The sequence below is a fragment of the Chrysochloris asiatica genome, unplaced genomic scaffold, assembly GCF_000296735.1.
Source record: "Chrysochloris asiatica unplaced genomic scaffold, ChrAsi1.0 scaffold00038, whole genome shotgun sequence".
NCBI classification, from domain to species: Eukaryota; Metazoa; Chordata; class Mammalia; order Afrosoricida; family Chrysochloridae; genus Chrysochloris; species Chrysochloris asiatica.
The window spans coordinates 13,798,462-13,825,093 of NW_006408556.1; the positions used below are offsets into that span (position 1 = coordinate 13,798,462).

The window sequence follows — 26,632 nt, forward strand, 5'->3', positions numbered from 1 at the left end:
TGGGATATATTCAAGGTCATATTTTGGCTCTCGTGGACTTGTTTTCATTTTCTTCAGCTTCAGTTTGAATTTGCATATGAGTAATTGATGGTCTGTCCCACATTCTGCCCCTGGCCTTATTTTGACTGATGATATGGAGCTTTTCCATCGTCTTTTTCCGCAGATGTAGTCAATTTGATTTCTATGTATTCCATCTGGTGAGATCCATGTGTATAATCGTCTCTTATGCTGTCTAATGAAGGTATTTGAAATTAACAAATCATTGATTTTGCAGAATTCTATCGTGCAATCTCCAGCATTATATCTATCACCAAGGCCAAATTTTCCTGCTACTAATCCTTCCTCTTTTCTCCCAACCTTTGCATTGCAATCACCGGTAATAATCAATACATCTTGATTACAAGTTTGATCAATTTCAGATTGATGAAGTTGGTAGAATTCTTCTATTTCATCCTCACTGGTTTTAGTGGTTGGTATATAAATTTGAATAATAGTGGTATTAACTTGTAGGCGCTTCCCTGTAGCATTGTACCTCATGGCTGATCTAAATATGTTCTTTTTGATAATGAATGCAACACCATTCCTCTTCAGCTTGTCATTCCCGGCATAGTAAACCATGTGGTTGTCAGATTCAAAATGGCCAATACCAGTCCATTTCAGTTCACTAATGCCTAAGATATCAATTTTAATGTGTTCCATTTCATTTTTGACAATTTCTAATTTTCCTAGATTCATACTTTGTACATTCCATGTTCCGATTATTAATGGATGTTTACAGCTGTTTCTCTTCATTTTGAGTTGTGCTCCCTCAGCAAATGAAGGTCCCACGGGCTTTACTCCATTCGCATCATACGGTCAACTCTTTTTTTTTTTTTTTAGGAGGCAGCTCTTCCCCAGTCGCATTTTGAGTCCCTTCCAGGAGGGGCTCATTTTCCGGCACTGTATCTGGTAGTGTTTCTCTGCTATTCATAAGGTTTTCAGTGATTAAATATTTGGAAGTAGTTTGTCATTTCTTCTTCCTAGTCTGTCTTCATCTGGAAATTCATCTGAAACCTGTCTACCATGAGTGACCCTGCTGGTATTTAAAATACCCATGCCATGGCTTCCAGAATCACAGCAACTCACAATCCAACACAGTATGACAAACTGACAGACGAGTGGTGGTGTCTTTCATTGGATAACATTATTTGTCTGTTATGAGAAATTGGGATTAATAGTATATAAAGCTATAAAGATGATTTGATATAAGGCCTTAGAGATGCTAGAATGCAGTTTTAGATTTCTTCATCAGACATTAGAATTAAATGTAAGTTAATAGTTTGCTTCAGTAACTCAATAGTTGGTATTAACTCTAAACAAAATGTTGTAGGCAGCTTCATTTAGTAGGAAGTAACATGTCAGAGCCCTGGTGTGGCGCTGTGGGTTAATGCGCTGGACTGCAAAGTCAGTTTGAACCACAAGGTTCAAATTTCACCAGCTGCTCCTTGGAAACCCTATACGGGGTCACAGTGGGTCAGAACCTACTCAATGGCACTTAACAACAACAGCAACAACATATAGGATCAAATTGAATGAAGAGAAGCTGGAGCTGAAGACCAGTTAGCTTTTTATAGTAGTCTTTTGAGGAGTGGAAGTAAGATGGGAAAGAGGAGAATTAATGTATATTTGATTAACATGGCTGCATTTTCTTTCTGTTCTTTCAGGATCCTCTGGTGCATTTATCAGAAGACATGATAGCAAGAACTTATAACATTTTTGCTATTATGTTTCGGTATGCAGTAGAGATATTAACCTGGGAAAAAGAAGGGGAATTGCCAACAGATTTAGAGATGGTGTAAGTACAATCCATTTATTTTATGTATTTGAGGAATATTGTTGTTAAATACCATTTCTAACTCATAGCAACCCTGTCCTGTATAGGATTCTAAGGAGTGATTGGTGGGTTGAGGTTGGCAGTTAAGTGCTTATCTTACAGTGCTACACCATGACTCCATTTGAGGAATTACTAAACTTTAATACAGCTAAAGAAAGCTGGACAATGAATAAGGAAGACCGTAGAAGAATTGATGTTTTTGAGTTACATTGTTGGAGGAGAATAGTGAAAGTGCCATGGGCTGCCAAAAGAACCAATAGATCTGTTTTGGAAGAAGTGCATCCAGAGTGCTCCTTGGAGGCCAGGATGGCCAAACTTTGTCTCTCATACTTCAGACATATTGTCGGTAGGGGCCAGTCGCTGGAGAAGGATATCATGTTTGGTAAGGTGGAGGGTCAGAGAAAAAGAGGAAGACCCACAGTGAGATGGATTGGCCAAAGTGGCAGCATCGCTGGACTCAAGCGTGGCAACAATAGTGAGGTTGGCCCAGGATTGGGCAGTGTTTCATTCTGCTGTGCATAAGGTTGCTATGAGTCATTACTGACTGGATGGCACCTAACAACAACAACAACAAAGTAGGACATAATCTCTTTTAAAAATTAGTGTTCAGAAGAAAACCAACCTTGATTTTATAGTTTTTACATATGTGTGATACCATTAATTGGTTGAGCTTTCTCCCTTCTGGTTAGGTAGTGGTTTGGTTTGTGGCCATATTAAAACCATATCGAGGTTCTACCACTGGACTGAGTTGAATACCTTTGCAGAGTCAATAAAGCACAAGTAAACATATGTGTGATTTTCTCTGCTTCCGGCCAAGATCCATCTAATGTCAGCTGTGATATCCCTAGTCTATTTCCTCTTCTGAATCTAGCTTGAATTTTTGACAGTTTCCTATTGATACACTGTTGTAGTGTTTTTTAATTGTCCTGAGCAAAAGTTTACTAGCATGTAATATTAATGGTGTTGTTTGGATGATTTGCACATTCCATTGGGTCACTTTTCTTTGGATGGGCACAAATATGGTTCTCTTCCAGTTGATTAGCCAGGTAGTTGTCTTCCAAATTTCTTTACATAAATGAGCACCTCCAGTGCTGACTACATCCATATGTTGAAACAGACATTTTATTTTGTATTCCTTCAATTTCTAGAGCCTTGTTTTTCACCAGTGCCTTTAGTCCAGCTTGGATTTCTTCTTGCAATGCCATTGGTTCTTTGTGTGTGTGTGTTCCTAATTTTTTTTTTTTTAATTGTAGATTGAGTGAATGTTTACAGGGCAGATCATCATTTTTACATTCAACAAATCATACACCTTGTTTCTTTACAATGATTACAGCCCCTTCCATGTACCATCAGTTAACAGTGTTTCTCTCTATTCACTTTAACTCTTTTTTTTAAAATTCAGGCATATATAATAATTTACAACACCAAAGGACACATTCTGTAAGTCTGCCTCCTGGCTGCTATCTCTTAGGCCCTCTCTTCCCATGACTATAGAGTCCTCAGCTGCTCCCTCTCACCATTTCCCTCCTGTATCTGCCTCCATTTCTGGTGTCGCTACTTCTCTGGATAAGGTCCCGCATTCTGCCCATGATCTTCTCCCTTGATGGTCCTAGGTTCCTTTGTTTCTGGACTGTAAGATTTACTCTCCCATTTTTGTTACAAATCTAGTACCTTTACAATTGTGACAGTTACAATTAGTCATGATAACAATTGCTCACTATTCCATCATTAGAATCTTATTCCCATCTCTTTTAACCAGACCCATGTAGACAAGATGAAAACTATTCAGTGGGTACTCTTTCTTTCCTCACACACTATTAAGCTAAACTCGCCCTTAAAATCTTGTAAACCAGTCACTTCGTGCCTTTATTGCCCCCTCATTTTAGGTTGCCATTGGTTCTTGATCATATGCTACCTATTGAAATGATTTAATATCAAGCAGTTCTTTTTGGTACCGTGACTGTGTAGTCCTTCCACTATCGTTTTATACTTCCTGCATTCATTGAATATTTTGCTCATAGAGTCCTTCAATAGTGTAAACCATGAGTGAATTCTTTTCATCATTTCTTTCAATTTGAAAAATGCTGAGCATGTTCTTTTTTGGTTTTGTAACTTCAGGTCTTTGCATATTCCATTTTAATACTTTGTCTTCTTGAGCTACATAAGAACATAAACACTATTTATGTTTTTTAACTTCCTCATTTTTTCCATTCTTTGCCTCGACATGATTACCTTCTCTAGGTTGAAGAGAAGATTTTACCATATCATCTAACATCTGACATATCAAAGACCATAACTTTGATATCCCATGCAAGTAAAGTTTTACTAAAAGTAGTACAGAAACGGCTGTAACCATACATTGACAGAACTTCCAAAGATTCAAGCCAGATTCAGAAGAAGCCATGAAACAAGGGCTATCATTGCTGATGTCTGATGGATCTTGGCTGAAAGCAGGGAATATCAGAAAGATGTTTACCTGTGCTTTATTGACTTTGCAGAGGTCTTCTACTGTGTGGATTATGACAAGCTATGGACAACATTGCGAAGTGTGAGTATTCCGGAACACTTAATTGTGCTCATGAGGAACCTATTCATAGACTAAGGGGCAGTTGTTCAAACAGAACATAGGAACACTGAATGTTTTAAATTAGAAAAGGAGTGCAATAAAGTTGTGTTCTTTCACCATTCTTATTCAACCTGTATGCTGAGCAAATAATCTGAGAAGTTGGGTTATATGAAGAAAAACATGGCATCAGGATTGGAGGAAGACTCATTAACAACCTGCAATGCAGATGATCACAACCTTGCTTGCTGAAAGTGAAGAGGACTTAAAATATTTACTGATGAACATAAAAGACCATAGCTTTCAGTATCGATTACATCTCAAAGTAAAGAAAACAGAAATCCTCACCACTGGACCAATAAACTGCATTCATATCAATGAAGAAAATTGAAGTTGTCAAGGACTTCATTTTTTTTGGATCAGCCATCAACACTCATGGAAGCAGCAGCCAAGAAATCGAACAATTTATTGTATTAGGCAAATCTGCTGCACAAGACCTTTTTAAAGTGTTGAAGAGCAAAGATGTCAGCTTGAGGACTAAGGTATGCCTGACCCAAGCCATGGTATTTTCAGTAACCTCATATGCATGTGAAAGTTGGACAGTGAATAAGGAAGATTGTAGAAGAATTGATGCATTTGAGGAGAATATTGAAAGTACCACAGGCTGTCAAAAGAACCAATAGATCTGTGTTGGAAGAAGTATAGCCAAAGTGCTCCTTGGAGTCCAGGATGGCCAGACTTTGTCTCTCATACTTCGGACATATTGTCACGAGGGACCAGTCACTGGAGAGGGATATAGTGTTCGGTAAGGTGGAGGGTCAGAGAAAAAGAGGAAGACTCACAGCAAGATGGATTGGCAAAGTGGCAGCATCAGTGGGCTCAAGCGTGGCAACAATTGTGAGGTTGGCCCAGGACCGGGCAGTGTTTCATTCTGTTGTGCATAGGGTCGCTCTGACTCAGTGTCACAACAACAACAACAACAACAACATTTTCTTTCCGGTTGTTTGAATGACCTTTGACTTCCTGTATGATGTTCTTGATGTTATCCCACAACTGTTTTGGTCTTCAGTCATTAGTGTCTGATGCATCAAATCTGTTTCTATTTTGGCTCTCGTGGATTTGTTTTCATTTTCTTCAGTTTCAGCCTGAACTTGCATAAGAGCAATTAATGGTTTGTTCCACAGTCTGCTCCTTGCTTTGTTTCATTTGATAATATTGTGCTTCTTCATGGTCTCTTCCCACATAGGTAGCCAGTCTGATTCCTGTGTATTCATCTAGTGAGGCCCATTTATAGTGTCACTATTTATGTTGAAAAATCATATTTGCAATGAAGAACTTATTGGTCTTTCAAAATTCTGTGATATGATCTCCAGCATCATTTCTCACCAAGGCATTATTTTCCAACTTCTAATCCTTCCTCTTTGTTTCCACAGTCTGTATTAAAGTCTTCAAGATTTCTACCTCTCTTCAGACTAATCTAATAACAATCTCTTTCTTTCTCTCTGTGCTCCACCATTCATTAGTAAATACTAATTCATCTTTGCCATTTGCTTTCACCTTTCTCTATCCCAGAGTTTCTCAACTTCTGAACTGTTGGCTTAACAAAGATTACTTCTTTGTTAAGAAACTGGCTAGTGCATGGTAGGATGTTTAGCAGCATTCCTGGTTTAATCGGTCTGCTAGATGTCGTTGGTAATCTCCTTCCCTGTCATAGCAGCCAAACATTTCTCCAGACATTGCCATTTGGTGCCCTGGGAGAAGTAAAACCATCCCTGGTTGATAATCACTCATAGCCACTTCTTTAGTTTTCAGATTACTTTTCCAGCCATTCCTTTCTGCATTCCCAGACTTGCCATATCCTACTCTAGCACCCTTCCGTTTTTGATAAAAGCCAGTGTACACAGAAGTACACATTCGATATATATGCTCTCCACTGTACTTATAGAACACATGTATCAAGAATGACTTCTTCACACATAGCACTAATTTGTACACAGTATGTAAGCATATTGCTTGGAATAAAGTAAGCTCTTAGTAACCAGCCAGCAGCAAGATAATACACAAATAAAAAACCCAGTATATAATATATGTTTATCCCACAGAGAGAAGAACGACACCTACTATTGCATGCTGTTTAATGATGAAGTTCACACCTATGAGCAAGTTATTTATACTCTTCAGAAAGCTGTTAACTGTACACAAAAAGAAGCCATTGGCTTTGCAACTACAGTAGATCGAGATGTAAGTAATAATTTTTGGTGTCACATAATAAATTGAACTTTTATTAATGGTATCTAATTCCATAAAATTGTGTTGGAGGCTGGACTATTCATACATTCTATTTGAACATTGACCGAGTGAGTGTCTATTTGTTATATCTGTAAGCTATTGCCAGATAGAGAGTATAAAGGGAAACATGAATGCAAGTGCCCTCTCCTAGCAGTGACTAAAAATATGGTTGTGAAAATGTAAATCATAGCAGCCTAAAGAATAAATGTTGTATCGTTCATTATTATTGTTGTTACGTGCTGTTGAGTTGGTTCCAACCCATAGCAACCCTGTATGGGGTTTCTGAGGAACAGCTGGTGAGCTTGAACTGCTGACCTTGTGGTTCAAACTGACTTTGCAGTATAGCACATTAGCCCACAACACCACACTAGGACTCCATGTTGTTCATATAAATATACATATATTAATGGTTTGAAGGCGTTAACATAGCTTTGAGGGAAAATGTTTTTCCTTTGAATTAGTAAATAGGGTAAACACTGTAAATATTAAAAGTTGACCAGAGTTGTTCTGTATTCGAGTTTGTTTGGTTCAAAACTTCTCTATATTGAATAAATTATTTTTTTCGACTAACTTTAAATGTCTTTATTTATAGGGGCGTAGGTCTGTTAGATATGGAGACTTCCAGTATTGTGAACAAGCAAAATCAGTGATTGTGGTAAGTAATACTAAAAATGACTCCATTATTATTATTATTTTTTGTAGTTTAAAACTATTTCAGTATTTCGGCATTTATAATACCATTTTTTTGGACAGATATGCTTGTGAAATAGAGTAGAGTCCAGATGTAGATACTAGTATAATCTAGAAAATCTAGGAGATTACAAATACATTCTAAGGGAGGGCATGAACTTTTTAATCAAGACTAAAACCCTAAAGGTAGAAAAATTAAACATTTTTTTTGGCTCATAAAAACTCTGCACATAACCTATTTCATAAAAATGTCAGGAGACAAATATGTAATTTGTCAATCTATTTATAACAGGGAATGTTGTTGTTGTTAAGTGCCGTCCAGTCGGTTTTAAATCATGTGACCCTGTATAGGGTTTCCAAGGAATGGCTGGTGAGTTTAAACTGCCACTTTGTGGTTCAAATCAACCTTGTAGTCTAGTGCTTATCCTACAGTACCAGAACATCCAGAGAATAGACAGTATTTATAATAGAGAACAGTGCATCTATAGATTATCGTGCAGGCAACAAGCAACAGCACAGACAAATGGACAAAGCATTTGAAAAGCCAGATCACAAGTGAGAAACCCAAGTGGCCAGGGTACATTAAAAGAGGCTCCAGCTCACTCATGATCACTACAATAACAAGGAGACTGCATACCTATTAATGGCAGAATTACAGTGATAAAATGTCTTACTGATAGAGAGTCAGAGAATAGGAATACTAGTTTAAAAATAATTGTGATCATATTTTTAGAAGCAATCTAATAACATGTTTTAAAGCTTTATCATTTCTAAGAATTTATCCCATAAAAATATAAGCACCAGTAAGTATATGTACAAAGATATTTTGTAGTCACAGAGGTGGTGGTGGTTATGTGCCGTGGAGTCGCTTCCAACTCATAGCGACCCTGTACCGGGTTTCCGAGGCTGTAAATCTTTACGGGAGCAAAAAGCCTCATCTTTCTCCTGCGGAACAGCTGGTAGTTTCGAACTGCTAACGTTGCAGTTTGCAACCCGATTCGTAACCACTATTGGAAATAAAATACATATGAATGACTTTGTGTTGAGGAAGTTTGAGTAAATTTATACTATGGATTATGTGGTCACTGACCCCCCACCCCCCAAAAAATCAGTTATAGCTTTATAAGATTGTTGGAGCTACGTTTATGTTGAAAAAAGTAAGATGTGTGCATATATAATGTATGTTGTTGTTTATACATGGAAAAATTACATACTGAGTTAAAGTGGGTTATGGAGATGGAATGAAGTAAGGGGTCCCGAGATCCAAGCAAAAAGTAAAAAATAAAACCAGAAAAATCATTTTTAAAATACTGATAACAAGATTACATCTATGCTATTATTAGTCATCTTAAGGCAATTAGTTGCTGGGCCCAGGGGCTCAATATACCATAGTCTCAGGGGGCACCATGGTCAGTTGGCATAACATAATCCACAAGACAGTGTTCTACATCCTACTATGGTGTGTATTATCTGAGATCTTAAAAGCTCATGAGTGACCATCTAAGGCGCAGCTATTGGTCTCTCCATGTGTGGAAAAAAGAAGAATGATGAGAACTGAAAATGCTTGGAATCAATTAGTCCAGCAACAAATGGCAAATGTGAGTGTCAGTCTCCGTGATTCTGAGACCAGAAGAACAAGATGGTGTCCAGCTACCACTACTAACTGATCTGAAAGAGATCAGATACCTTAGAAAGTCCTGGATAGACTAGATTAAAATGTGGAACAAAACTCAAAATTATTTTTTAAAAAAAGACTCGGCTTGCTATTCAGAAAGAGACTGGAGGAACCTGAGACCATGCCTTTGACTACCCTTCCGGTCTAGAATGGAACTCACCTCATGGCCCAATATTCAGCCAAGCAGTAGATAGATACATAGTGGGGGCAACACTAGTAAGGTATGCTCACTATGGAATGGTCAATCATTCAAAATCAAAACAATCATTCAAAATCAAAAGGGCAGCATTTACCCAAGGGCAAAGTTGAGAAGGGATGGGGAGGTGGAGTGGAATAACTGTTGTAGCATGGCAAGGATTGCAATCATTGGTTGTTTCAATTGTTGAATGTAAAACTAATGATCTTATCTGTCAACCACACTCAATTCACAGTAAAAAGTTATATATGTGTGTATATATATATATATTACAGCTATGCAGTGAGGTTAATTATTTTAATAAGTGGAGTTCTCACGTGGTGCTGTAGGATAAGCACTGGACTGCTCACCGCTAAATTAGCGCTTCAAATCCACCAGTTGATTTTTGGAACCCTATACAGGGTTGCTATGAATCAGAACTAACTTGAGGGCACTTAACAGCAGCAACATAGTTGCATTAAGGAATTAAATTAAAGATATAATCTTTTTTTTTTTTTTTAATCTGTAATTGGAAGAGCTGATTTTCAAGTATAGGACTGAAATTTAGATTACTCATAAGCTAAGCTTTAAAAAAAATCTTAAGAAATAATTATAGCTTTCTAGAAAATTAGGGTCTGAAACAAGTACACAAGCAATGTGGTGTTTTCTCTTAACATGCATATGTGAAAAACTGTTGAATGTATCTTTTAAGTAGTTTTTTTCATCCTGCCATTTCTTTTTAAGAGGAATACCAGTCGACAGACCAAGCCACTCAAAGTTCAAGTTATGCATTCGTCTATTGTTGCACATCAAAATTTTGGTTTGAAACTTTTATCTTGGCTGGGAAGTATTATTGGATATTCTGGTAGGTTGTGTTGTAAATAAACAGTTAAAAGTGCACGCATATGACCTTGCAATATATTGGGGAGGGGGGGTTGCTTTAATTTTACATTTTAAAATGTCTACTTGGAGTATATGCACAGGAAATTCTGTAGTCAAATAATTGCAAGAAGCTCTGGGTAAAGAATAGTGTTTAAAATTCTAATGCAATATAAATCTCACAAACTTTATTTAAAAACAACTTCTTCTGCCTTCCTCCCCTACTCTTAACTCAATGGGGTAAAATAGGGATTGATCTTAGTTCTCTCTTATAATGTTCTTCAGGTAGGAGTGGTGATATGGATAAATGAAATTCTGATGTTTACTATAAAGAATATTCCTAACAGTTGTATTTGAAAAGCTATTGAAAGAGCATTAGCACATTGAACTGACAGTTGAGAGCAGATAATGGAAGGGTAGAGATTTAGAAGAACGTATTTGCTGCCCTTTCAAATAAATGTCTTTCCAATTATTTTTCTTGGCCTTAATTTTTTTAAATGTTTATGTTTGCCATTGAGCATCTATATGCCAAGTGCAGTGTTCTACCTACAGGACTAATGAATAGTCTACAGGACTAATGAATAGTATCAGTGAAGCAAATTTTCTGCTTAAAATTTTGCAGTATCACTTTTAGTATATGTTTATTATTTATGTAAGATTTTCTCTTTATCCTCTTAACTGTTCTGTATTTCGTGACTTTTAAAATTAAAGTTACTCTGTTTTTTTCCTGGTTATTTTGTATTCTTGAAGACAGACTAAAAAAAAGTGATTTAGATGATAAGATACGGAACAAAAAGTTTTACATTTGTTGGTTCTTTTAATGCTTATGTTAGCACATGAAGAACTTTGACAAGTTTTACTATTTAAAAAGATTGGGAACTTGTCTTCTAGGTCCTAAGGCCTGTAAGTGGTAGGTACTCAGTGAATATTTGTTTAATTAACGAGGAACATTTTTGTATAACATTAATAAAATACAGTGGAAAGTATTATACAGAGGTTATACATTGTTTTAAATTTCATATTACACCTCCCTTTTGTCATTATGAGATGTATAGCAGCTTTTCTCGAATACGGCTTACTTAGTGTAAGTGCTTGAAGGATACTACTTTCAGCTGTTCCTCTTTCATTAAATTCTTTAAAGCCTAAGAGGTTATTGCCTTTCTTACAGGCATATAGTTGGTATTCTGGAGTAAGTGTTGGTAACAGTACAAGATTTGGAATTTTTCTCCTGTTTGTGAAATAAATAGTTAATTAATATATTTACTTTTTCTGAATAAATTTGACATGTAATAAAACATGGAATTCTGCAGATCCTTTTGGACAGTTTTAGTAAAATGCCACTTTATTTTAAGTATCTGAAGTTAGATCTTTATGATGACTTTTCTCTCTGTTTCAAGATGGCCTTCGCCGAATTTTATGCCAAGTTGGTTTGCAAGAAGGGCCAGATGGTGAAAATTGTTCTCTTGTGGATAGATTGATGCTTAGTGATTCCAAATTGTGGAAAGGTAAATTTCTTAACTATTTTGAAGGTACAGAGTAAGCTATTTAGGTAGTTATAATTTTAAAACCTCCCCTTCTCCTCCTTATTTGAGAAGTTAACTTATGTATGCTTTTAAAGATTAGCATATGTGTCTTATTCTTTCGGGGGGATACACATTTTTGGTGTTCTGTGTAATAATCTTTGGAAATGAGAAATGGAGCAAAACACTAAAATACTTAGTGTTTTTCTGTATTTATGTAGAATATTTTGTTAGAAAATTGTATTTTAAAGGCTGGGAGATAGACTAAGTAATGATTACTTAGTTAGCATGGAGTATTTGCAGGGACTGGAAGAGTTCTTAAACTAGAAAGAAATGGTTGCACAGCGTTGTTGGTAAGCTAAATATCACTGAATTGTATACTCTTCAATGGATAATTTTATGTTATATGCATTTTACTTCTTGTTTTTAGAAGGTGAAAAAGGCAGTCTTCTCCACAAATAGTTTGAGAAGCACTGTTCTAGGAAATGACAGAGTCACTGAGAAGGAGCCTGCATCCCCAAATGACTGCATAGAGCAGAGTGACACGGCACTTGAAACACTCCTCCTGAACTGTTAAATGAATAAGAAACAAACTTTGTTCTTTAGAAAGGGGTTAGAATTATAAGTGAAAAGCTTTGCATATGAAACTTAAAATGTAATTGACTGTCTAAAAACGTTGACAATGTAGTTTTTCATTTGTTTGGTATGTCCTAATCTTACATTCTGATTTTTTTCTTAACAGGTGTTAGGAGTGTGTATCATCAATTATTCATGAGCAGTCTTCTTATGGATTTGAAATATAAGAAACTGTTTGCTATTCGATTTGCAAAAGTAAGTTGTTTCTCGGTTTTGAAGATTAACAAAGTAGATTATGTGAAGCGTACCTATACAGGTAAGATTGGTGTTCTATTTAAAAACCATCTGTATGAGACCAAAAAGGTCAACAATTATTCAAAAGTAAAGATGAGAAGGAAACTAGAGCACTAGAAATGAAACAAAGCAAAGCACAGTCATGCTCAGCTGTCACTGAATACTGAACTCAACTGTCACCTAACTTGCTGTAAGGAGCTCTGGTAGCGTAGTGGTTACGAATTGGGCTGCGAACCTTAAGGTCGGTGGTTCGAAACTACCAGCCGCTCAGTGGGAGAAAGATGAGGCTTTCTACTCCCGTAAGGATTTACACCCTCAGAAACCCTGTACAGGGTCGCTATGGGTCGGCTCCAACTCGAAGGCACTTAACAACAACACAACAACTTGCTGTGTACACCAAAAACTCAGCAATACACTGTTTTTTACAAAAAGGGAGTAACCATAGCTTATGATTATATCCAGGTTTTCTAAAATTAGTGGTAGTAATGTGTTTTGATTTTAAATTCTACAAAACTTGAAAAATGATCTTTTTATTAGTAGAACAAAATGTTAGCAAAGTGAGACTTTTTTTGCTTATTGTCTCCCATGAAAATATGAATGCTCATCTTGCAGTGTACATTCCTTTGTTTGGTTCAGCAGGTAACAAATGATAAATGAAGAATGTAAACCATTGTGAAGTCATATTGTTTCTATTAGACTGTATATATTATGAGAAAATAGTTTTTGTTGAAATGACATGTAGAATTTAAGAATCATGAACTTTATGTTAATTTTACTGAATTATGCTCAGTTACTATATGTTGTATTTTTCTGAGTTAAAAATATTTTTAACTAAGAAAACAATTTTAAAATCATTTGGGAGTCTCTTTCAAAATACATGTCTGTATTCCTTTCTCAGACTTACCAAAGCAGATCCACCAAGTGAAGCCTTCGTTTGTGTACTTTGAAAAGAGCCACATAGGTGATTCTGATATGCATACAAAGTAATTTGTCTAATTTCATCAGACAGTGAAACTCTTGTGGTTTAGTCTCACCAGTGTGTATTGATAATGTGGTTTTTACTAGCTGTTATTTCCTATTTTGGCTCATGAGCTGCCATTGTATTAGCTACTGTTAAGCAATTTTTACAGGGTTTAATTTTTAGGAATTATTTCTGTTCTCCATCAAATAGCAGTATTATCTTATTGACTTCCTCCAGCACTGACTTCTCATTGTAATTCTTAAACACTTGGTCAATGTGGATTAGAGGTGAATCTCCCCCTTGTTGTTTAGAATTACCAGCAGTTGCAGAGAGATTTTATGGAAGATGATCACGAGCGAGCAGTGTCCGTGACTGCTCTGTCTGTCCAGTTCTTCACCGCACCTACTCTGGTGAGTAGTGCTTGCCTTTTCTTTGTAACTGATAGCTGGCACTCCTTGCCTTTTTTTGCCTTCTTAATAGAACTATGAGCGTTTGCAGAGTGATTATGTGACAGATGACCACGACAGAGAGTTTTCAATCGCAGACCTCTCGGTACAGATATTCACAGTCCCTTCGCTTGTAAGTACTGACAGACTAAGAAGAACTTTTGTTTTCTGTTAACAGAAGTAAAGCCTTAAAATAATGGAAAACTAAGATCTGTGTATTTCTGAATAGAATATTTCATTAATGTGCAATCAGAAGTCAGACACCTTCAACCATACTAAAGCATATCTTTGAATATCAAAGGGGGAGGTGCCATTTAAAGGGGAAAAAAACACCTGTGAACAACTTCCTACTATTAAAATTTTTATTAAAAAGCTCTTAATCCTTACTTTCTCTTAGTCCTTCCTTTAGTTTTGAACTGATGAATATGAGCTAAAATTTAGGCAATTCATTTAATGAATTTGGTCTTAGGATGTTAGAATTAGACAGCATATTGTGTACCATCTCATATTTTGAGTAAGTTCCTTGGTGAGGGGAGAGGTAGCTAAGGCAACTAGAATGATTGGATAATCTTTTTCTAAAAGCATTGTACAGTAATTAAAACTTGATGTGTAATTCACTCAGCAAATATTTATCGAGTACCTATTTTGGCATCCTGGTGTGGCACTGTGGGTTAACGCGCCAGATTGCAAAGCCGTTTGAACTGAAAGGTCGGCAGTTCAAGCTCACCAGATGCTCCTCAGAAACCCTATACAGGGTCACTATGGATCGGAATTGATTTGACAGCACTTCACAAACAACAACCTATTTTTTATAGGTATTCAATTCTAGGCTTCAAGAATACAGTGGTGAATGTTTCTTGGTCCCTGTCCTCTTGGAACTTATAATATGGAGATTCATATATAGTGAATTAAAATTGTAACTAAAACTCTGTAGAATCAGGGTGCTTGAGAGAGAGCAGTAGAATTGGCCTTTTTCTCAATTCAGAGACGGTTTCCCTAAAAAAGGTATCTTTATCTTGGAGAGATGTGGACTAAAGAGGGGAGGGTATTCTTGTGGAAGGACCCACACTTGAGAAAGTCCTGGAGTAGGGAGGAATATTACCTGTATGGGGTAATAGAGAAAGAAGGCTAGTAAGGTTGAAAAATGAGACCAGAAAAGTAGGCAGGGGCCAAATTATATAGACTTGAGGTCATTCGACAGTTATTTTACTGGCCACTTGTCTTTTTCAGAGTTTCTGTTTTGTTTTTTATGATTTTTCCCTATAGATTACTTTTGTTTGCGGATAGATTTTAGTGCAGTCTAAATGTGGTGGCACTATGGGATAAGCTCTGGACTGCAAACCACAATGTCTGCAATTGGAACCCACCTTGGGAGAATGATGAGGCTTTCTGTTCCCTCAAAAGATATAAAACCTCTGGAAACCGTCTTACAGGGCTGCTATTAGTTGAAACCAACTCTGTGGCACTTAACAACGTCTCTTTAAATATGATTAGTGCCTCGTTTTCTCTTTCTTCTTTCTGTTAGGATACTCTTTATTTAAAAGAGAAAGAAAATTCTGTAGATTCTGCAGGGTATAATTCTGCTAATTAACCCTTAACCTTGTTTTGCTGATCAAATGAGACTCATAACCTTGGTTCAGTCAGGGATTGATTGGCATGACTCCTAATTGTTTTGGTTCTACTGACATCTGAGACATGCCCTCTGAAGGTTCTCAGTTGAGAGCCTGGGCTTCTTTCCACTTGGAAAAACTGCCACAGTCATTACTCTGCTCTTCTAGACTTGCTACGTGGCTTCTTAGCCTCTATCCTGCCTAAATTGATTGAGGGGAAAACTGGAAGAGAATTAGAGTCAGTTCCCCACATCTCTATACCAAACCAGTTGCCATTGATCCCTATATATTGGTGAAAATGGAACTTACTCATATTTTTTGAATCAATATTACCTTATAGTTAATTCAGTCTTCATTTCTAGTTGGACCTAGAGTAAGTATTTATATTTCAAGTCATGAGGGGATCTAGTTCCAGTTTATTTTATTAAATGTGTCCTCAGCCAGTATTATCTTTATATATGTATGTATATGATGTTTAATTTAATTTGAAAATATGTGCACACAGCCTTTATTATTATTATTATTCAGTGAACTTTTTCAGTGTCTAAGGGGAGAATTTGGCTCATTTTGAATATGGTGTTAGATTTGCAATTGCAGACTGAATATGAATTACATAAAATGAATAAAAACTGTTATTAGGAGTTCTTGGGTAATGCAAGCAATTTATTGTTCAAAGACTAGCCAAAAGGTTGGCAGTTTAAACCTACCTGCAGGCACCTGGGGAAACAGGCCTGATGACCTGCTTCCAAAAAGTCACAGCCTTGAAAACCCTATGGAGCAGTTCAATGCACACATGGGTCACCAGGAGTAAGTATTGAGTTGCTGTCCACTAACAGCAGTAATGTTATTAAAGCAAAGTGAATTGTAGGCCAGAAAATCAAGAAATAACTATTTTAGGGTAGGTAGGAGCTCTGATAACATAGTGGTTACGAATCGGGCTGGTAACCTCAGGGTCAGCAGTTCAAAACTACCAGCTGTTCCACAGGAGAAAGATGAGGCTTTCTGATCCCCGTAAAGATTTACAGCCTCAGAAACCCTATACAGGGTCGCTATGAGTCGGAACCAACTCCACGGCACATAACCACCACCACCACCAATGAGAAGTACTAGAACCAATACAATAATGTTAGATATTTAATGTTGCAAGTTACATTGAAAAGTTAGCAACAATGTAGATAAAGCCAAGCTGACTGAGTACACGTTTGATAAAGTAAGTTGGAACTAAGAGACTTTAATCACTTGGGCCACACTATTTAGGATAAGGTTTTTTATCCTGCTTTTCTGTTTGTAACTGTGTTAAATATATGTTCTTTTCAGAAGTAGAAATGTCTAGCTAGCTCCCAATAGTAGTTGGCTGATTGCCTTAGTAGTGTAGCGGGTTACACATTGGGCTCTTAACTGCAAGGTCAGCAGTTCCAGTCCATCAGTTGCTCCAAAGGAGTGGAAACCCTATAAAGGTTATAACAATCTACTTCTGAAAAAACAGCTACTGAAAAATCCTGTCAAGCACAATTCTACCGTGACACATGTGGGGTCACCATGAGTCAGAATTGACATGATGGCAACTAACAACAACAACAGAATCACCACCACCGTATTGTTTGTTTTTGTGTTTTTTTAAATTCAGCACCCAAATTTAGAATTTGATCCAAAACTATTCAGTGAATGAATCTGAAAATAAATGCATTGGTTGGTGAGATTTGTACTCTTAATAATACTGACTTATCTCTCAACTGAGCTTTTGTCATCGGCTTTACATCTTGTAAGAAGGCTTATCAGAGTTTTTCCTTAGGTGAAATTTACATTATACTCATGTTTATCTTCCTTAAAATGAGCGAATTGAACAAGCAAAAAGGAAATCCTTTTACTTAACCAGTCAGCATCCCCCTTCATACTTGACTATGACTATTACGTTAATTTGACATCTAAACTTGATCACTGAGCTTTGGGCTTAAATCTTGAGGATGCAATGTTGATTTAAGAGATTTTCAAGGTAAATTGATTGTATAGATCTTCATCTTATCTGCCGATTCTAGAAGTTAATCTATTAAAATACAACTTAACTACATTGTTAGACTATTACCTTAATCATTTTTTATCCTCTTGTTTTCATGCAACTTGCAGTATTGTTAAATACCTGATATTCACTATTGTTGTTGTTGTTATGTGCCATCGAGTCGGTTCTGACCCATAGCGACCCTGTATAGGGTTTCCGAGGGTGTAAATCTTTACGGGAGTAGAAAGCCTCATCTTTCTCCCGCGGAGCGGCTGGTAGTTTCGAACTGCTGACCTTAAGGTTCGCAGCCCGATTCGTAACCACTACGCTACCAGAGCTCACTATTGTTAGGCCTGGTTAAGTGGTTGCCTTGTATCAATAATAGCCTGAAACATACATAGTACAGGTTAGCTATACTCTTAAAAGTATTAGGACTAGAAAGATAGAGGGAGAGTCGTGATCTTTTTGTATTAGAATAAAAAATGTCTTCAAAGGAATATTAGACTCACTGACTTTACTAGGGATATAAAAGGAAATGTAAATTGGTATGAAATGTTTTTCAACTTTAGAGTAAACATATATATTAAAATGATCAGAATTGCAAAGATCAAAATGTTTGAAATTGTAGTCTATTATTGATGACATTAGAGAGACGAGTGGGTCTTGTAATTTGGTGTAAACCTCTTTACAGAGACCATTTGGTAGTACCAGTAAAAATTTAAAATTTGCATGCCATTGAACACAGTAATTCGACTTCTTGGAAACTATACTAAAATACAGTACAACTGTATACATTGAATATTTGTTGTAGCTGTTTGTAATAACACTGAAAACAACCCAAATGTCTTTACTAGTAGAAAACCAAAAACCAAACACGCTGCCATCTAGTCACTTTTGACTCATGACACGACTAGAGTCCGCCGTGAGTTTTATCAGTAGGGCCCTGCTTAAATAAATTATGAGACAAAGACCTAGTGATAATGAAAAGAATGAAAAATCTATGTGAACAGACAAGAGGCAATCTCTAAAATACATCTAGTACAAAAGCATAGTGTTGTTCTTATTGTTAAGTGCCATTGAGTTGATTCCAACCCATAGCGACCAGTATAATACACTATTTTGGGGGAAAGAAAACATAGATAAAATTATATATTCTCATATTTATATGTTGGGTTTTTGTACTTTTTATTGTGAATTGCGTGAAGGTTTGCAGAGTACATTATCAATTTTACATTCAAGAAATCATATTTTCCTTCATTATAATGACCCTGTGTCTCCTGCTTCCTTCATCTTTCCTCTGCTAACCTCCCTCTTGTATATTGCTTGCCCTGCCACCCATGTTAACATGTGTCTACCTTCTAGCCCATGAATAATTTTCTCCCCCATATTGTATGTTTTCAATATGTAAATACTTATTATATGTATTTGTGTGTATATAATGTATATATACCTACTCCTCACTTATCAACGTAGTTAGGTTCCAAGGTTGTTAATTGAAAATCTTCATTACGCAAAATAATCAGAGAATGACTACATCATTACATAACTGCCAAATCGCAACATTACATAACTTCCAAACCACTGAGAATCATGGTCCAGCCAAGTTGACACATAACCTTACCCATCACAGCCAACGTTATTCTTGCCTCACACCTCAGTGTCTGTTACTGCCAGGTGTTTGTTGTTAATGTGCAGACTAGGAAGGTAGTAGCTTTTTTACTATTGTCATAAATGCAGATTGTCAGATAACAAGATAGTCAGTAGATGAGGGATAGGTGTATATGTGTGTATATCTACTTGCCATCTCTAGAAGAAGGTACAGGAAGCTGTTAATGAGCATTGTTGGCTTTGGAAGGGGACCTCAGGAGCTGGGAAACTTTTTACCTGTTGTGTTTTTACATCATAAATATATTTGCTTATTCAAAAATAGATAAATGTATATGTCTGTACATAGAAGGAGTCCTGGTGTGGTGCTGTGGATTAATGCGCCAGACTGCAAAGCCGTTTGAACTGCAAGGTCAGCGGTTTCAAGCTCACCAGCTGCTCCTCGGAAACCCTATACAGGGTCGCTATGGGTCAGAACCGACTTGATGGCACTTTACAACAACAACAATACATAGAAAGTGGGAGTGCAGTATAAGATGTAAGCACTGTAAGTGCACTGTAAGATGAGCACTGGACTCCGAATGACAAAGTTGGCAGTTCAAATCTACCAGCAGCTCCTCAGGAGAAACATGAGGCTTTTTGCTTCTGCAAACCTTTACAGCCTCAGAAAACCCTATACAGGGTTGCTAAGAGTCAGAACCAATTCAACGACATAGAAATGAAAAGATTTTTTAAAATAAACCTTAAGTAAGGAAATTAAGAGGAAATAGGATTTTGTTCTGAATATTAGGGAATCTCTGATACAAACCACTGGATCCTAGAATAATTATACCATACCATTGTAGGTATCTAAATGCTTCAGTTAAGGAATATTTACTGTGTACTTCAGACTCAGACCTTACAGTATAGTTCAGACTCATACCTTGAATTGTCTTTGAATAATGAGCCTTGGATCTTTCTCCTAACATTCTGGCATCTTTTTCCATGATTTTTAATTGTTACTTCATACCTGTGGCAATTGGACTAAATAAATAATTGTCATTTAGAAATATACCGTAATACATTTATGATATGTTATTGTTAGGTGCCGTCAGGATGGTATCAACTCATAGGAACCTTATGCACAACAGAACAAAACACTTCCAAGTCTTGTGCCAATCACAGTCGTTATTACACTTGAGCCTATTGCTGCTGCCACTGTGTCAATCCTTCTCATTGGGAGTCTTCCTCTTTTTCGCTGACCCTCCACTTGATGACCCCCTCCGCATGATGTCTCCAGAAACTTGTCCCTCCTGACAATATGGGCAGAGTATGAGAGATGAAGTGTGGCCATCCTAGTGTCTAATGAGCCATTCTGACTATACTTCTTCCAACACAGATTGGTTTGTTATTCTGGTAGTCCATGGGTACTTTTAATATTCTCCTCCAACACCCTAACTCAAATACATTAATTTTTTTGTGGTCTTCCTTACTCATTGTCCTACTTTCACATGCTAATGAGGCGATTAAAAATACCATGGCTTGGGTCAGAGGCACCTTAGTCCTAAAACTGACTTATTTGCTTTAAACATTTTAAAGAGGTCTTGTGCAACAGTACGTCACTTGATTTCTTTACTGCCACTTCTATGAGTGATGATGGTTGATCCATACAAAATAAAGTCTTTAGCACCTTCAATCTTTTCTCCATTTATATGGATGTTGTTTATTGGTCAAAGGTTTTGGTCTTTGATAATATTATATAGTTGTTTGGAAAAATTGAAACAGCAATGGTGGTAACATTTTTTTTTTTTTTTTTTTTTAACTTTCCTAGTAAATCCTTTTTTATTACCATGGACTTTCATATTCTTTGTTGTAGGCTCGAATGCTCATCACAGAAGAAAATCTGATGACCATTATCATTAAGACTTTTATGGATCATTTAAGGCACCGAGATGCCCAGGGAAGGTTTCAGTTTGAACGATACACTGCTTTGCAAGCTTTCAAGTTTCGAAGAGTTCAGAGCCTTATTTTGGATCTCAAGTAATATTTTCTTTTCCATTGTCAAAACAGTTACAACTTATCAAATGTCAGTGTTGATTTATTCATTATTATTGTTATCTTGCTCAGGTATGTGTTAATTAGCAAGCCAACTGAGTGGTCAGATGAGCTGAGGCAGAAGTTCCTAGAAGGGTTTGATGCCTTTTTGGAATTACTGAAATGTATGCAGGTATGTAGAAATTGACACAGTTTAAAAAGGAAATGCTGATTTTTTTATTCTTTAATTTTAATTCATTGAAGTCAACATTTTTCTGTGTGTGCATTTTCTTCATTTTGGGCACATTTCCAAAAGAGCAATTTGGACCCAGAAGCTGCTCTTAAATTGGAAATTCATAGAAAGTTGTAGAGAGAATGAGATCACAGCAAAGGTTCTGGCATCTACTGCTCTTTTGTATTTGGTCATACTTTTGGTTCCTAATAACATTCTTTCTTTGGCAATTGCAACTGTTTTGGGTTTTGTTTTTTACTATGTTCACATAGAAGTATAGTTCAGTTAGTTATTTGAGAAACCGCTATTTAAATTCTTTTGTTTCCATATTTCTTTTTCTCTTTCCTAGTGTAATATTTATATTATGCAGTATAGTATTTTTTTCCTTTCTGTGTAGTTCTCTTTTCTTTGAAACATTTCTATATAGAAAGCAAAATCTAGAAGTAAGATGAACTGGTATATTTAGCCAATTTTAATTGTAAGAAGACATCACTGAGAATCTAAAGAAATACTATTATTGTTCCTGTAGCAATCTTCTGAAATCTACGTTGTATTGTTTGAGATTTATAAGATTGTCTCTAAAATAATTTGCTCCATACTTTATTGGAATTTTCTATTTGTATTTTAGAAAATGTTATATAAGCACTTAATTTAAGAAATTATAACCTCATACAATGTGAAGCTTCCTGTTCAAACTTGCTCTGTTTTTGTAATCAATGTGTGTTTCTTCTACATCATTTCTTAAAGTTTCTCTGTAAGAGAGCCAATATTTTTATTCATATATCTTTTTATTGCCCTTAAGGGAATGGATCCAATTACACGTCAAGTAGGACAGCATATTGAAATGGAACCCGAGTGGGAAGCAGCCTTTACGCTACAAGTGAAATTAACACATGTCATTTCAATGATGCAGGACTGGTGTGCATTAGACGTGAGTTTCCTGTTGTATGGAATCCCTAGATAGTGCAAACTGTTAACTTCCCCCCTACTCTGACCTACTCTGGGTCACTGTGTGTCAGAATTAACTCAATGACAATTGTTTTTGCTTTTCTTTTATTGTGGGGTGGAGTAGAAAAGGGAGATTCCTAGGTAAATTGTGAGATATGGAGAAAATCTTGGTGATCTCTTAGCTAATGTTAAATTCCGTCAAGTTGATTCCGACTCAGAGTGACCCTGAATAGTGTTTCCAAGGAGCGGTTGGTGAGCTTGAACCACTGACCTTATGTTTCAAACCAGCCTTGCAGTCCAGTGAATTAACCCATAGCACCACACCAGGACTGCTCCTAGCTATTTTCCAAGTTTTATTCTAAGACTTGCATTTTAACTTTTTTAACTTGACTGAATTTATAGATGGAAGGTAAGTACATTTTGTCTTACTTAATAAAACAATGTAGACCACCACTTTGTTGTACTGTGGTGGCGTGCGTGTTGTTGTGATACTGGAAGCTCTGCCACGGTATTTAAAATACCAGCAGGGTCATCTATGGTGGACAGGTTTCAGCTAAGCTTCCAGACAGAGAAAGACTAGAAAGAAGGAGAGACAGACTGCTTCTGAATATTTAGTCACTGAAAACCTTATGAAAAACAAACACTTTCAGCACCAGAGCTGCCTCCACAAAGTAGAATTGACCATAATGACATGAATGGGATCTTGTTTTGCTGATGGGGCACAACTCAAAATGAGAAGAAACAGCTAGTAATTAATAATTCATTAATATTCAACACATAGAATGTATGAAGTATGAATCTAGGAAAATGGAAAGCTGTCAAAAATGAAATGGAATGCATAAACATTGATATCCTAGGCATTAGTGAACTGAAATGCACTGGCATTAGCCATTTTGAGTCTGACAATCACATGTTTAACTTTGCCGGGAATGACAAATAGAGGAGGAATGGTGTTGCATTCATCATCAAAAAGAGCTTATCAAGATCTGTGTGAAAGTCCAAAACTGTCTGTGATAGGATAAGATCCATACACCTCCATGGAAGACCAGTTAATATCACTATTATTCAAATTTATGCAAGAGCCACTAGAGTCAGTGATGATGAAATTGAAGAATTCTATCAACTTCTTCATTCTATAATTAATCAAACATGCAGTCAAGATGTATTGACCAGAGGGCACGGGGGAAGGTAGGATCTCCACTGAGTAGAATCCAATCTGTCTGGGCAGAGCTGATAAAAAGAAGATGGGGATAGGTCTCTTATGGTACAGTAGTGAGTAATTGTTCTCAGGACTGACTAAGGGTTGTAAATGTAAAGGTAGATGTTTGTAGCAAAAGGAGGGGAGTGACTGACTTTGCAGTCCAGGAGTGGAGGTCCCTGGGACCATCAAAGGAGAAGAGCGAAGTGCGAGATCCTACCCAGAGAAGCAGTGACGCTAGAGGTGGAAGCAGAGATGCTGACGTGGAGAGATAGCGTAGCTGGGAACTCTAGACCCAGAGAGGGAGAGGGGTTGTGTGCTGAAGACCGGGGGACAGGCTTTCAGGGTATATCCTTTGGTTGGTTGATGATGCATGGAGGGGATTGTAACCATGGCAATGAAACAATATACAGTTGGATGAATGTAAAGCTAATGTTCCCCATCTAAACTATCACATAATTCACAATAAAACATTTTTAAAAAAAAGATGTGTTGATAATTACTGGTGATTGAATGCAAAAGGTTGGAAAAAAAGATAAAGGATCAGTAGTTAGAAAATATGGCCTTGGTGATAGAAACTATACTGTAAATTGCAAAATAGAATTTTGCAGTAACTTCTTTATTGCAAATACTTTTTTTAAACAGCATAAAAGATGATTTTATAGGAACCTCACCAGACGTAATACATAGAAATCAAATTGAAAACATTTGTGAAAAGAGACAGCCAGAACATCATCAGCCAAAACAATGCCAGGGGAAGACTGTGGAACCGACAATCAATGGAAGACTGTGGAACCGACCATCAATTGCTCATGTAAGTTCAGGCCGATGCTGAAAAAAATTAAAACAAGTCCACAAGAGCCAAAAATGATTTTGAACATAATCCTACCTGAATTGAGAGATAACCTGAAGAACAGATTTGATGCATTAGACACTGAAGACTGAAGACCAGAGAAATTGTAGGATAACATCAAGAACATCTGAGAGAAAGAAGGCAAAAGGTCATTAAAAAGACAAGAAAGAAGGAAAAAACCAAAGTAGATGTCAGAAGAGACTCTGAAACTTGATATCCATTATAGAGATGCTAAAGCAAATGGAAGAAATGAGATAAAAGAACTGAATAGAAAATTTCAAAAGGCAGCTCGAGATAGCAAAGTCAAATATTATTTTAAAAATGTGTAAAGACCAGGAGTTAGAAAACCAAAAGGGAAGAACTTGCTCAGCATTCCTCAAGCTGAGGAAAACTGAAGAAAAAATTCAAGCCTCAACTTGAAATATTGAAGAATTTCTATGGGGAAAATATTGAATGATGTAGAAAGCATCAAAAGAAGGTGGAAGGAATATACAGAGTCACTGTACTAGAAATAGATGGTCGGTGTTTAACCATTTGAAAAGGTAGTATTTGATCAAGAGCAAATGGTACTGTAGGAAGAAGTCCGAGGTGCATTGAAGGCATTGGCAAATAGCAAGGCTTCAGGAATTGATGGAATACAAATTGAGATCTTTCAATAGACTGATGCAGCATTGGAGGCACTCATTCATCTATGCCAGGAAATTTGGAAGACAGCTACCTGGCCAACTGCCTGGAAGAGATCCATATTTGTGCCCATTCCAAAGATAGGTGACCCAACAGAGTTAAAAAATCATCACATATCATTAATACCCCATGCAAGCAAAATTTTGCTTAAGAGCATTCAAAAAAGGCTGTAACCATACGTTGTCAGAGAACTTCCTCAAGCCAGATTCAAGAATGCATTGTATTATTGGTGATGTCAGATGGATCTTGGCTGAAAGTAGAGAATACCGAAAAGAATACCTGTGCTTTCTTGACTATGCAGAGACTTTCAGTTATGTGGATTATGACAAGCTATCAACAACATTGCGGAGAATGAGTATTCCAGAACACTTAATTCATGAGGAACCTGTAAATAGACCAAGAGACAGTTATTCAAATAGAACAAAACAACACTAAATGGTTTTAAATCAGGAAAGATGTGTACCAGGGTTGTATTATTTTACTAATTTATTCAATCTGTATGCTGAGCAAATAACCTAAGAAACGATTATATGAAGAAAAACATGGCATCAGGATTAGAGGAAGACTCATTACAACCTGCGATATGCAGATGATACAGCCCTGCTTGTTGAAACTGAAGAGGACCTCAAATACTACAGCTTTTGGTATGGGTTGTACCTTAGTGTAAAGAAAACAAAAATCCTCACTACTGGACCAATAAATAACATCATACGTAGAGAAAAGATTGAAGGTGTCAAAGGCTTCATTTTGTTCAGATCAGCCATCAGTAGTCATGGAAGCAGCCATCAAGAAATCAAATTACATACTGCATTAGGCAAATTTGCTATCAAGACCTCTTTAAAGTGTTGAAGAGCAAAGATGTCAGTTTGCGAACTAATTAATGTATGCCTGATAAAAGCCACAGTATTTTCAATAACTTCATATACATGTGAAAGTTGGGCAGTGAATAAGGAAGACCGTAGAAGAATCAATGCATTTGAGTTAAAGTGTTGTAGGAGAATATTAAAGTACCATGGACTGCCAAAAGAACAAACCACCCAGTTGTACCATGTTGAGTTGGCATTGTAAGAACAAACCAATCTGTGTTGGAAGAAGTTCAACCAGAATGCTCCCTGGAAGCCAGGATGTCCAGACTTTATCTTTCATACTTCAGATATATTGTCAGGAAGGACCAGTCCCTAGAGAAAGATACCATGTTTGTTAAAATGGAGGGTTGGAGAAAAAGAGGAAGACCCCCCCAATGAGATGAATTGGCACAGTGGCCCCAGTGGTAGACTTAAATGTAGCATTGGTTGTGAGGTTGGGACAGGACCAGGCAGTGTTTAGTTCTGTTGTGCGTCGTTACCGACTAGATGGCACCTAACAATGCGTATGGTTGCTGTGAGTGGTTACTGACTAGGTGGCACCTAACAATAACAGTAACATGCAGGTAGAGGTGTCATTTACTGAGGTGTGTATAGCATGTAAAGTCCAGGTGGAAGATTGAGTTTCATTTACCTCTTGATATTTGATATCAAGATGTTCAGGGCAAATTTCATTTTTTGTTTTTAAT

The 26,632-nt window shown here is 36.8% G+C and overlaps 1 protein-coding gene across 2 annotated transcripts in view; it reads left to right on the forward strand.

The window, feature by feature from the left end:
• Positions 1-26,632, forward strand: part of UBR2 (ubiquitin protein ligase E3 component n-recognin 2) — a 138,740-nt gene that overhangs the window by 52,164 nt on the left and 59,944 nt on the right. The window contains exons 5-14 of one of the 2 annotated variants that reach the window (XM_006860463.1): positions 1,704-1,834; positions 6,539-6,677; positions 7,318-7,380; positions 10,010-10,130; positions 11,542-11,649; positions 12,407-12,495; positions 13,976-14,074; positions 21,008-21,171; positions 21,259-21,358; positions 22,200-22,328. In XM_006860463.1, coding sequence (XP_006860525.1) covers positions 1,704-1,834; positions 6,539-6,677; positions 7,318-7,380; positions 10,010-10,130; positions 11,542-11,649; positions 12,407-12,495; positions 13,976-14,074; positions 21,008-21,171; positions 21,259-21,358; positions 22,200-22,328 — 1,143 coding nt within the window. Of the gene's footprint in view, positions 1-1,703; positions 1,835-6,538; positions 6,678-7,317; positions 7,381-10,009; positions 10,131-11,541; positions 11,650-12,406; positions 12,496-13,806; positions 13,906-13,975; positions 14,075-21,007; positions 21,172-21,258; positions 21,359-22,199; positions 22,329-26,632 lie in introns of both variants that reach the window. The other variant, XM_006860464.1, reaches the window with a different exon arrangement.